The sequence below is a fragment of the Bombina bombina genome, chromosome 5 (genome assembly GCF_027579735.1).
Source record: "Bombina bombina isolate aBomBom1 chromosome 5, aBomBom1.pri, whole genome shotgun sequence".
Lineage (NCBI taxonomy): Eukaryota > Metazoa > Chordata > Amphibia > Anura > Bombinatoridae > Bombina > Bombina bombina.
Window position 1 is genome coordinate 497,050,714 of NC_069503.1, and position 13,678 is coordinate 497,064,391.

General features: G+C 42.6%; 1 protein-coding gene across 4 annotated transcripts in view; it reads left to right on the forward strand.

The window, feature by feature from the left end:
- The window catches only part of RPRD1A (regulation of nuclear pre-mRNA domain containing 1A), a 344,197-nt gene that overhangs the window by 25,589 nt on the left and 304,930 nt on the right, over positions 1-13,678 (forward strand). For all 4 annotated transcript variants that reach the window (XM_053714407.1, XM_053714408.1, XM_053714409.1 and 1 more), the window contains exon 2: positions 13,227-13,356. In XM_053714407.1, the coding sequence (XP_053570382.1) occupies positions 13,227-13,356 (130 nt within the window). The remainder of the gene's footprint in view (positions 1-13,226; positions 13,357-13,678) is intronic.

Sequence of the window (13,678 nt, forward strand, 5' to 3'; positions counted from 1 at the left end):
CCCCCCTCTCTCTTGCGCTCTCCCCCCCTCTCTCTTGCGCTCTCCCCCCTCTCTCTTGCGCTCTCCCCCCTCTCTCTTGCGCTCTCCCCCCTCTCTCTTGCGCTCTCCCCCCTCTCTCTTGCGCTCTCCCCCCTCTCTCTTGCGCTCTCCCCCTCTCTCTTGCGCTCTCCCCCCTCTCTCTTGCGCTCTCCCCCCCTCTCTCTTGCGCTCTCCCCCCTCTCTCTTGCGCTCTCCCCCCTCTCTCTTGCGCTCTCCCCCCTCTCTCTTGCGCTCTCCCCCTTCTCTTTTGCGCTCTCCCCCTTCTCTTTTGCGCTCTCCCCCTTCTCTTTTGCGCTCTCCCCCTTCTCTTTTGCGCTCTCCCCCTTCTCTTTTGCTCTCTCTTTTCCCCCTCTCTTTTGCTCTCTCTCTTTCCCCCTCTTATTTTCTCTCTCCCCCTCTCTTTTGCTCTCTCTCTCCCCCTCTCTCTTCCCTCTATTTTGCTCTTTCCCCTTTTTTGCGCTCTCTCTTCCCCCCCCCTCTCTTCCCTCTATTTTGCTCTTTCCCCTCTCTTTTGCTCTCTCCTCCCTCTATTTTGCTCTTTCTCCTCTCTTTTGCTCTCTTACCCTCTCTTTCTATCTCCTTCCCCTCTCTCTCTCTCTCGCGCGCGCACCTGACCACGCCCCGCTCAGGCCTGGCCACGCCCACTTCCACTCATAGTGCCGCAGCAAATCAGGTAGACTCTAAGGCCTGGTGTGTTTGTCCTTGTGCTGTCTCTACTGCGCATGACAGCTTCGGACAAACACACATGGCCTTTTATATTATAGGATAAGTAAATCTCTCCCCCCCTCTCTCTTGCGCTCTCCCCCCTCTCTCTTGCGCTCTCCCCCCTCTCTCTTGCGCTCTCCCCCCTCTCTCTTGCGCTCTCCCCCCTCTCTCTTGCGCTCTCCCCCCTCTCTCTTGCGCTCTCCCCCCTCTCTCTTGCGCTCTCCCCCTCTCTCTTGCGCTCTCCCCCCTCTCTCTTGCGCTCTCCCCCCTCTCTCTTGCGCTCTCCCCCCTCTCTCTTGCGCTCTCCCCCCTCTCTCTTGCGCTCTCCCCCCTCTCTCTTGCGCTCTCCCCCTCTCTCTTGCGCTCTCCCCCCTCTCTCTTGCGCTCTCCCCCCTCTCTCTTGCGCTCTCCCCCCTCTCTCTTGCGCTCTCCCCCTTCTCTTTTGCGCTCTCCCCCTTCTCTTTTGCGCTCTCCCCCTTCTCTTTTGCGCTCTCCCCCTTCTCTTTTGCTCTCTCTTTTCCCCCTCTCTTTTGCTCTCTCTCTTTCCCCCTCTTATTTTCTCTCTCCCCCTCTCTTTTGCTCTCTCTCTCCCCCTCTCTCTTCCCTCTATTTTGCTCTTTCCCCTTTTTTGCGCTCTCTCTTCCCCCCCCTCTCTTCCCTCTATTTTGCTCTTTCCCCTCTCTTTTGCTCTCTCCTCCCTCTATTTTGCTCTTTCTCCTCTCTTTTGCTCTCTTACCCTCTCTTTCTATCTCCTTCCCCTCTCTCTCTCTCTCGCGCGCGCACCTGACCACGCCCCGCTCATGCCTGGCCACGCCCACTTCCACTCATAGTGCCGCAGCAAATCAGGTAGACTCTAAGGCCTGGTGTGTTTGTCCTTGTGCTGTCTCTACTGCGCATGACAGCTTCGGACAAACACACATGGCCTTTTATATTATAGGATAAGTAAATTAGAAAGGTGTTTAAAATTACATGCTCCATCTAAATCATAAAAGAAAAATGGTTTTATATCCATTTAAACTTAAACTATTACAAGCCAGCATTAGCACAGTTTTATTTATATTTTTATATATATATAGATATATATCACATGCCTGAGGAAGCCCAATCAGAACGAAAGTTTGGGTGAAACACGTGTAGCTGTTTTGCCACGCCCACAGGAGCTCCGTGAGCGTGGAAGTGTTTGTAGGACGCGTTGTATGGCTATGGTAAGGTATTTGGCAACAAGCGAACCTTAGAGTCGAGAGAGCTGATCTAACGGGGAAGTCTTCACAGGTAATACCTGCAGGATCCAAAGAAGCGGTGGCAGTGAGACGTCACTCCCGCTGACGGTCAAAGGAAAGGTGATCGTGAGTAAAGTACTTATCAACTTCCGACAACACCATATATCCGTTGCTCTCCATAACGACTCTTAATGGACAGTTTTCTATGACCATATTTACCTTACAGCCACTAGCGTCCTTTATATACCGACCTGGTTGTTTATTCTTAACCTACGAACTAACATCTTCTTATTACCACTCTGCTTATGGCTTGCTACCATTGACAAAGGAATTACCCTTTCAGTATTAACTGCGGCATACAAGGGACCTTCTTACCACATTACGCTGTGGACAGTTGTTACTTTATGCACTAACAAGGCTTGTTGCTTGTCATCTAACAATGCTTGCTTTGTTATGAACTGCCAATGCTAACCCTACCGTTATTGTTAACAATACAGGCAGCTGCCTTTGCAGGACTACATTTTTTCATTATAGGTCCCTACATACAGGTCTATTATCCTCCCATGTGAGGAAGGTATATATGTCACAATATCAATATTATTGTTTGGTGCTGAAACCATATATGTTTTTTATTTATAGTTAATAAAGGGCACAGATGTTTTCTTGTATACAGCTTTCGCGTCTGGTCTTTGAGTCAAGGCTATCTACTTTTCGCACTTGATTAATGAGCGTGTGCTGGTTTAAAAGTTTGCCTGCATTCTTTTCTCTTGTTAAGTGTGTTCAGTCCACGGGTCATCCATTACTTATGGGATATATTCTCCTTCCCAACAGGAAGTTGCAAGAGGATCACCCAAGCAGAGCTGCTATATAGCTCCTCCCCTCACATGTCATATCCAGTCATTCTCTTGCAACCCTCAACATAGAAGGAGGTCGCGAGAGGAGCTGGAGTTTTTACTTATCTATTCTTCAATCAAAAGTTTGTTATTTTAAATGGCACCGGAGTGTGCTGTTTTTCTATCTCAGGCAGTGTTTGGAAGAAGAAACTGCCTGCGTTTTTTTTCTATGATCTTAGCAGGCGTAACTAAGATCCACTGGCTGTTCTCGACATTCTGAGGAGTGGGGTAACTTCAGAAACTGGGGATAGCATGCGGGGGCCTCCGCAAATGAGGTATGTGCAGTACTTTATTTTCTGGGAATGGAATTGACTAAGAAAATACTGCTGTTACCGTATGATGTAAGTACAGCCTTAAATGCAGTAGTGGCAACTGGTATCAGGCTGATAAATGTATGCGCAGTCGAGTTATTTTCTAGGGACTAGAATTTGACTGAGAAAATACTGTTAAAACTGAAATAATACTCAAGCCTTATCTGCAGTGGTAGCGACTGGTAGCAGGCTTAGTGATAAATTTGCATGACATTGGAAAATGTTGTTTTTTAATAAAACGTTTACTGGCATGTTATTCGTTTTTGTGAGGTACTTTGGTGATAAATCTCTTTGGGCATGATTTTTTTCCACATGGCTAACATATTTTTCTGCATGGAAACCGTTATATCAGGGCTCCCACTGTTGTGATAGGAGTCGGAGGGACCTTGTTTTAGCGCCTTGTTGCGCAGCTAAAATTCTAGCACAGTCTTCCTGCTTCTTCCTCTTTGATCCAGTACGTCTCTAGAGAGCTCAGGGGTCTGCAAAATTCATTTGTGAGGGAGCTAATCAGTCACAGCAGATCTGTGACAGTGTGCTTGACTGTGATTAAAAACGTTAAATCTTAATTGATATCTGTTTTATCCGTTTTGGGTATTGAGGGGTTAATCATCCTTTTGCAAATGGGTGCAATCCTCTGCTAATAATACACTTCTTGTTAAGAATTGTTTAATTATATCTGTATTTTTTAAGCGCTGCAGCGTTTTTTATATTGCTTGTAAACTTATTGAAAGTGATTTCCAAGCTTGCTAGTTTCATTGCTAAGTCTGTTTAAACATGTCTGATTCAGAGGAAAATGTTTGTTCATCATGTTCAAAAGCCAATGTGGAGCCCAATAGAACGATGTGTACCAATTGTATTGATATTGCTTTGAATAAAAGTCAATCTGTACCGATAAAGAAATTATCACCAGACAACGAGGGGGAAGTTATGCCGCCTAACTCTCCTCACGTGTCAGTACCTGCGTCTCCCGCTCGGGAGATGCGTAGGATTGAGACGCCAAGTACATCTAGGCCCTTACAAATCACTTTACATGATATGGCTAATGTTATGAAAGAAGTATTATATAATATGCCCGAATTAAGGGGCAAACGCGATAGCTCTGGGTTAAGGACAGAGCGTGCTGATGACACGAGAGCCATGTCTGATACTGCGTCACAATTTGCAGAACATGAGGACGGTGAGCTTCATTCTGTCGGTGACGGTTCTGATCCGGGGAGACCGGATTCAGAAATTTCAAATTTTAAATTTAAGCTTGAGAACCTCCGTGTGTTACTAGGGGAGGTATTAGCGGCTCTGAATGATTGCGACACGGTGGCAATTCCAGAGAAATTGTGTAGGTTGGATAGATACTATGCGGTACCGGTGTGTACTGACGTCTTTCCTATACCAAAAAGACTTACAGAAATTATTAGTAAGGAGTGGGATAGACCCGGTGTGCCTTTTTCCCCTCCCCCGATATTTAGAAAAATGTTCCCTATAGACGCTACCACACGAGACTTATGGCAGACGGTCCCTAAGGTGGAGGGAGCAGTTTCTACGTTAGCCAAGCGTACCACTATCCCGGTGGAGGATAGCTGTGCTTTCTCAGATCCAATGGATAAGAAATTAGAGGGTTATCTTAAGAAAATGTTTGTTCAACAGGGTTTTATATTGCAGCCTCTTGCATGCATTGCGCCTGTCACGGCTGCAGCGGCATTCTGGTTTGAGTCTCTGGAAGAGGCGATTCGCACAGAGCCATTGGATGAGGCTTTGAGCAAAGTTAGAACCCTTAAGCAAGCTAATGCGTTTGTTTCAGATGCCGTAGTACATCTAACCAAACTTACGGCTAAAAATTCCGGATTCGCCTTACAGGCGCGCAGAGCGCTCTGGCTTAAATCCTGGTCAGCGGATGTAACTTCCAAGTCTAAGCTACTTAACATTCCTTTCAAAGGGCAGACCTTATTCGGGCCCGGCTTGAAGGAAATTATTGCTGACATTACGGGAGGTAAGGGCCACGCCCTTCCCCAGGACAGGGCCAAACCAAAAAGCTAAACAGTCTAATTTTCGTGCCTTTCGTAACTTCAAGGCAGGAGCAGCGTCGACTTCCTCCGCTTCAAAACAGGAAGGAACTACTGCTCGTTACAGACAGGGTTGGAAAGGCAACCAGTCATGGAACAAGGGCAAGCAGGCCAGAAAGCCTACTCCCGCCCCTAAGACAGCATGAAGACAAGGCCCCCTATCCGGAGACAGATTTAGTGGGGGGCAGACTTTCTCTCTTCGCCCAGGCTTGGGCAAGAGATGTGCAGGATCCTTGGACGTTAAAGATTATATCTCAGGGATACCTTCTGGATTTCAAAACCTCTCCTCCACAAGGGAGGTTCCATCTTTCGAGGTTATCGACAGACCTAGTAAAGAGAGAGGCATTTCTACAATGCGTACAAGACCTCTTAATCATGGGAGTGATCCACTCAGTTCCACGATCGGAACAGGGACAAGGATTTTACTCAAATCTATTTGTGGTTCCCAAAAAAGAGGGAACCTTCAGACCAATCTTGGATTTAAAGATCTTAAACAAATTCCTAAGGGTACCATCGTTCAAGATGGAAACCATTCGAACCATCCTACCCATGATCCAAGAGGGTCAATATATGACCACAGTGGATTTAAAGGATGCTTACCTTCATATACCGATTCACAAGGATCATTATCGGTACCTAAGGTTTGCCTTTCTAGACAGGCATTACCAGTTTGTGGCTTTTCCCTTCGGGTTAGCCACGGCCCAGAGAATTTTTACGAATGTTCTGGGCTCACTTCTGGCGGTACTAAGACCACGAGGCATAGCGGTGGCTCCGTACCTAGACGACATTCTGATACAAGCGTCAAGTTTTCAGAATGAAAAGTCTCATACAGAGATAGTTCTAGCATTTCTGAGGTCGCATGGGTGGAAAGTGAACGTGGAAAAGAGTTCTCTGTTACCACTCACAAGGGTTCCTTTTCTAGGGACTCTTATAGATTCTGTAGAGATGAAGATTTACCTGACGGAGTCCAGGTTATCAAAGATTCTCAATGCTTGCCGTGTCCTTCATTCCGCTCCAAGCCCATCAGTAGCTCAGTGCATGGAGGTAATCGGCTTAATGGTCGCGGCAATGGACATAGTGCCATTTGCGCTCCTGCATCTCAGACCGCTGCAACTATGCATGCTCAGTCAATGGAACGGGGATTACTCAGATCTGTCCCCTTTGCTAAATCTGGACCAGGAGACCAGAGATTCTCTTCTCTGGTGGTTGTCACCGGTTCATCTGTCCAAAGGAATGACCTTTCGCAGGCCAGATTGGACGATTGTAACAACGGATGCCAGCCTTCTAGGCTGGGGAGCAGTCTGGAATTCCCTGAAGGCTCAGGGATCGTGGACTCAGGAAGAGAAACTCCTTCCAATAAACATTCTAGAATTAAGAGCAATATTCAATGTTCTTCTAGCTTGGCCTCAGTTAGCAAAACTGAGGTTCATCAGATTTCAGTCGGACAATATCACGACTGTGGCTTACATCAATCATCAAGGGGGAACCAGGAGTTCCCTAGCGATGTTGGAAGTCTCGAAGATAATTCGCTGGGCAGAGTCTCACTCTTGCCACCTGTCAGCGATTTACATCCCGGGCGTAGAGAACTGGGAGGCGGATTTCCTAAGTCGCCAGACTTTTCATCCGGGAGAGTGGGAACTTCACCCGGAGGTATTTGCTCAACTGATTCGTCGTGGGGCAAACCGGATCTGGATCTCATGGCATCTCGCCAGAACGCGAAGCTTCCTTGTTACGGATCCAGGTCCAGGGACCCGGGAGCGGTGCTGGTAGATGCATTAGCAGCCCCTTGGGTTTTCAACATAGCTTATGTGTTTCCGCCATTTCCGTTGCTACCTCGGCTGATTGCCAGGATCAAACAGGAGAGGGCATCGGTAATTCTGATAGCGCCTGCGTGGCCACGCAGGACCTGGTATGCAGACCTAGTGGACATGTCGTCCTGTCCACCATGGTCTCTTCCTCTGAGGCAGGACCTTCTAATTCAGGGTCCTTTCAACCATCCAAACCTAATTTCTCTGAGGTTGACTGCCTGGAAATTGAACGCTTGATTCTATCAAAGCGTGGGTTTTCGGATTCGGTTATTGATACATTAATACAGGCTCGGAAACCTGTGACCAGAAAAATTTACCATAAGTTATGGCGTAAATATTTATATTGGTGTGAATCCAAGGGTTACTCATGGAGTAAGGTTAGGATTCCTAGGATATTGGCTTTTCTACAAGAGGGTTTAGAAAAGGGTTTATCCGCTAGTTCGCTAAAGGGACAGATTTCAGCTCTGTCTATTCTTTTACACAAACGTCTGGCAGAGAACCCAGACGTCCAGGCCTTTTGTCAGGCTTTGGCTAGAATTAAGCCTGTGTTTAAAGCTGTTGCTCCTCCGTGGAGCTTAAACTTGGTTCTTAAAGTTCTTCAGGGTGTTCCGTTTGAACCCCTTCATTCCATTGATATTAAGCTTTTATCTTGGAAAGTTTTGTTTTTGATGGCTATTTCCTCGGCTCGAAGAGTCTCTGAGTTATCTGCCTTACATTGTGATTCTCCTTATCTGATCTTTCATTCAGACAAGGTAGTACTGCGTACTAAACCTGGGTTTTTGCCTAAGGTTGTTTCTAACAGGAATATCAATCAAGAGATTGTTGTTCCATCATTATGTCCTAATCCTTCTTCTAAGAAGGAACGTCTTTTGCATAATCTGGATGTGGTCCGTGCTCTGAAGTTCTACTTACAGGCAACTAAAGATTTTAGACAAACTTCTCTGTTTGTCGTTTACTCTGGACAGAGGAGAGGTCAAAAGGCTTCGGCTACCTCTCTCTCTTTTGGCTTCGTAGCATAATACGTTTAGCCTATGAGACTGCTGGACAGCAGCCTCCTGAAAGAATTACAGCTCATTCCACTAGAGCTGTGGCTTCCACCTGGGCCTTTAAGAATGAGGCCTCTGTTGAACAGATTTGCAAGGCTGCAACTTGGTCTTCACTTCATACTTTTTCCAAATTTGACACTTTTTCTTCTTCGGAGGCTGGTTTTGGGAGAAAGGTTCTATAGGCAGTGGTTCCTTCTGTTTAATGTTCCTGCCTTGTCCCTCCCATCATCCGTGTACTTAGCTTTGGTATGGGTATCCCATAAGTAATGGATGACCCGTGGACTGAACACACTTAACAAGAGAAAACATAATTTATGCTTACCTGATAAATTTATTTCTCTTGTAGTGTGTTCAGTCCACGGCCCGCCCTGTCTTTTTAAGGCAGGTTCTAAATTTTAAAATTATAACTCCAGTCACCACTGCACCTTATAGTTTCTCCTTTCTCGTCTTGTTTCGGTCAAATGACTGGATATGACATGTGAGGGGAGAAGCTATATAGCAGCTCTGCTTGGGTGATCCTCTTGCAACTTCCTGTTGGGAAAAACAAGTTTCTTTTGTTTTTTTACTGCATCATCATTCTTTGCTTCATTTATTCATTAAAGGGGCTGTTGTTGGGTTGTTGTTTTTTTATTTGTTTTTTTTTTTAAAGTGTATATTTTTTGTGTTTTGATGCAAGTTTGGGGTTTTTAAAGGATGCTGGCAAATGAAATTACAAAATCATTAATAAATCATTAAATATATCAGTGTTCCTTTTAGGTTGCTTATATATTTGTTTGTGTTTATAAATGAAGTAAAGATCTTTCAAGATTAGCAGCCATTTATTATTTTCTTTTTGGAATTGTGCAAGAACGACATAAACAGAGTTAACTGGTCGTGTTTCTCAAGTGATGGCCTAAAACAGTTGAGTACACACACAATGGTAGTTGCTAGTGTGACTGATAAGTATTTACTTCTATAGTCTTTATCAATCTCACATTGCCATCTGTACATGTTGCTTTAACATCTCCATGCTGAGTGAAAAATATTTACAACTTACATAATTATCTCACTAGCATCCACACCTTATTTACTTTCTAACAGGAGAATAATTGAAGCATATACTTTTTAATAGCGAAAAGAAATCCACAGTGGGTCTAATTATCTGACACTTTTCAAGGATGGCAGAAGATGAATTTGATCCTTAAACAAAGTAATTGGTCTAATTTCTATTTTTGCTAAATCATCAAGGGGTAACTGTAATGTTCCTTTGAATGGCTCTAGGGAGGGTTCTGCACAACAAGGGAATCTACCAGCTGTGTGTTAGACAGCTGAGTTGCTATACAGGTTTTAATAATGTGTTTAATATGTGTAACATTGTGATCTCCTCTCTTATATCTCATATTCTTTTATTCTTATTAAATGCAAATTCTGCAGCAAACATTTCTTCCTTCAAACTGTTGTGAAAGTTTTCAACCAGTCGCTTCTATATAGAATATTGTTTTAATTGGGGGGGTTTGACATAAAGTGACCTAAAGCTGCAGTAAAAAAAAATCTAATGCTTGTCTAAACGTGATTTTAACCCTTGCCAAAGGTTTAAACACATAGTTGATGTCGGCCCCAATACAGCAACATACTGTTAACCGTGAGCTGAACATGGTTGCTATGCACATATGCTGCCTTCAAATAGCTCAATGGCCATATTCAGCTCCTGATTGGCTGTTTGGAGCTGCCTTTAACTGGGTGTGCTATCTGTTTACAGAAGGATTGAACGCAAAGGTAAAGGCAAGCAATAGTGCAACAAGAAAGTGAGCTAATGCACTTTGTGTCCCTTTTTAAGCTCAGCTTCTATCTGAGCTTTGTGGCTGACCAATATGAAAGTTATTGAGCTTAAGATATATTTAATTTCTTAAGAGATAAGATAACAATGAGGGGTGGTGATACTGTCGCAAAATGGCTAATATTATTCTAGATTTAATGGACATTAAAATGTGGTAGAAACTGGGATGAAGAGCACATTATTTAGTTGAATCTACTTGCACAACTCCAATGAGGTTTTGTCTTTCTTCTAACTTTGTAGTTTTGGTTGACTAGAATTTTCTACTGTATGACACACAAGCCAAGAAATTGTAAACTTGAAGGGACATTATTTTTTATATATATATATATATATATACAGTTGCAATAAAAAGTATGTGAACCCTTTGGAATGGTATGGATTTCTGCACAAATTGGTCATAAAATGTGATCTGATCATCATCTAAGTCACAACAATAGACAATCACAGTCTGCTTAAACTAATAACACACAAAGAATGAAATGTTGCCATGTTTTTATTGAACACACCATGTAAACATTCACAGTGCAGGTGGAAAAAGTATGTGAACCTTTGGATTTAATAACTGGTTGAACCTCCATTGGCAGCAATAACTTCAACCAAACGTTTCCTGTAGTTGCAGATCAGACGTGCACAACGGTCAGGAGTAATTATTGACCATTACTCTTTACAGAACTGTTTCAGTTCAGCAATATTCTTGGGATGTCTGGTGTGAATCGCTTTCTTGAGGTCATGCCACAGCATCTCAATCGGGTTGAGGTCAGGACTCTGACTGGGCCACTTCAGAAGGCGTATTTTCTTCTGTTTCAGCCATTCTGTTGTTGATTTACTTCTATGCTTTATGTCATTGTCATGTTGCAACACCCATCTTCTGTTGAGCTTCAGCTGGTAGACAGATGGCCTTAAGTTCCCCTGCAAAATGTCTTGATAAACTTGGGAATTAATTTTGCCTTCGATGATAGCAATCCATCCAGGCCCTGACACAGCAAAGCAGCCCCAAACCATGATGCCCCCACCACCATACTTCACAGTTGGGATGAGGTTTTGATGTTGGTGTGCTGTGCCTCTTTTTCACCACACATAGTGTTGTGTGTTTATTCCAAACAACTCAACTTTGGTTTCATCTGTCCACAGAATATTTTGCCAGTACTGCTGTGGAACATCCAGGTGCTCTTGTGCAAACTGTAAACGTGCAGCAATGTTTTGTTTGGACAGCAGTGGCTTCCTCTGTGGTATCCTCCCATGAAATCCATTCTTGTTTAGTGTTTTACGTATTGTAGATTCGCTTACAGGGATGTTAGCATTTGCCAGTGACTTTTGTAAGTCTTTAGCTGACACTCTAGGATTCTTCTTCACCTCATTGAGCAGTCTGCGCTGTGCTCTTGCAGTCATCTTTACAGGACGGCCACTTCTAGGGAGAGTAGCAGCAGTGCTGAACTTTCTCCATTTATAGACAATTTGTCTTACCGTGGACTGATGAACAGCAAGGCTTTTGGAGATACTTTTATAACCCTTTCCAGCTTTATGCAAGTCAACAATTCTTAATCGTAGGTCTTCTGAGAGCTCTTTTGTGCGAGGCATCATTCACATCAGGCAATGCTTCTTGTGAAAAGCAAACCCAGAACTGGTGTGTGTTTTTATAGGGCAGGGCAGCTGTAACCAACACCTCCAATCTCATTTCATTGATTGGACTCGAGTTGGCTGACATCTCACTCCAATTAGCTCTTGGAGATGTCATTAGTCTAGGGGTTCACATACTTTTTCCACCTGCACTGTGAATGTTTACATGATGTGTTCAATAAAAATATGGCAACATTTCATTCTTTGTGTGTTATTAGTTTAAGCAGACTGTGATTGTGTATTTTTGTGACTTAGATGATGATCAGATCACATTTTATGACCAATTTGTGCAGAAATCCATATCATTCCAAAGGGTTCACATACGTTTTCTTGCAACTGTATATTATAGGAATGTAAGCATAGGAGCTGGCCCATTTTTGGTTCAGAACCCTTGGTAGCGCTTGCTGATTGGTGGCTACATTTAGCCACCAATCAGCAAGCGCTACCCAGGTGTTGAACCAGGTGTTCTTTATTTAAACCAGGTGTTCAAAGATGGGCTGGCTCATAAGCTTATATTCTTGCTTTTTCAAATAAAGATACCAAGAGAACAAAGATAAATTGATAATGGGTGTAAATTAGAAAGTTGCTTAAAATTGCACGCTCTATCTGAATCATCAAAGAAAAAATTTGTGTTTCATACCCCTTTTAAAGGGACAGTCTAATCAAATTTAAACTTTCATGATTCAGAGATAGGGCATGAAATTTTAAACAACTTTCCAATTGACTTTTATCATTAAATTTGCTTTGTTCCCTTGGTGGTATTTTTGAAAAGCTAAACCTAGCTAGGCTCAAACTGATTTCTAAACCGTTGATAACCGCCTCTTAGCTCAGAGCATTTTGAAAGTTTTTTTTTTTTTTTTTTTTTGCAGTTAGACAGTACTAGTTCAGGTTTGATATAGATAACATTGTGCTCATTCCCATGGAGTTATTTAGGAGTCTGTACTGATTGGCTAAACTGCATGTCTGTCAAAAGCACTGAGATAAGGGGGCAGTCTGCAGAGGCTTAGATACAAGGTAATCACAGAGGTAAAACATATATAAATATAACTGTGTTGGTTATACAAAACTGAGGAATGGGTAATAAAGGGATTATCTATATTTTTAAACAATAAGAATTCTGGTGTAGACTGTCCCTTTAAATCAAAATTAAACTTTCTTGGTACAGAAAGAGCATGCAGTTTTATTAGACTTTCTAATTTACTTCCATTATCAAATTATCTCTTTTGATATGCACACTTTCTGAAGCATCAGCCACTACTTGCATATATAAGCCTATTGGCTGATGACTGCTGCATGATACAAGGGGCTAGTGAATTTTAAATAAATTTGTAATATTGTTGGGGGGGGGAATCACTGCTTATTGCATTGTCTTTTTATTATTCATCTGTTGATTATGCAATTCTGTATTTAAGATTTTAATTTTCTGGCTTTTGAAAGTTTGAATAACTTTTGGCATACATGTTGTAAAAAAAATCTATATAATAGTATACATACATAAACAGTATGGTATAGCCATACATGTTGGCATATGTTCAAGATTATGCCGCTGTATGGGGCATATGAGATGCTTCTGGTGGTTTAGTACAATGTAATGACATAAGTACTAGATAATGAGTGCTACGGTTCTTCCACTGAAAAGCCAGTATGTATATAAATGTATTCACAGTGAACTCCTTGCATTATCCATTACTATTTTTGTTTTTATGTTTTTCAGCAAAGTCCAATAGAAAACTGACATTCCTTTATCTGGCAAATGACGTCATTCAGAATAGTAAAAGGAAAGGCCCAGAATTCACAAAAGACTTTGCACCCGTTATAGCGGACGCCTTTAAACATGTGGCAAGGTACTGTAACTTTCAATTGTAATTTTCAGATTGCACAAGTAATAACAACATTTACCAAACTGTGTTTGTACATAAAACTTGCAGTGTTTTTGGAAATACTTTTTTCTTAACAAAGAATAGGAATAATTTAAAAATGCTAAGCTATTAATTAGAATGCTAAGCATTTCTTAAAGGCATATAAAACTCAAAAACAAAATTCCACATAAAATATGTGTAGTATAAAATACTTTGCAATGTACTTATTTTTTTCCTTTAACTTTGAAAAGTTTTGTTTTTTAATTTCTCAGAAGAGGTTGTAGTATTTACTGCAGATTTCAGTAGC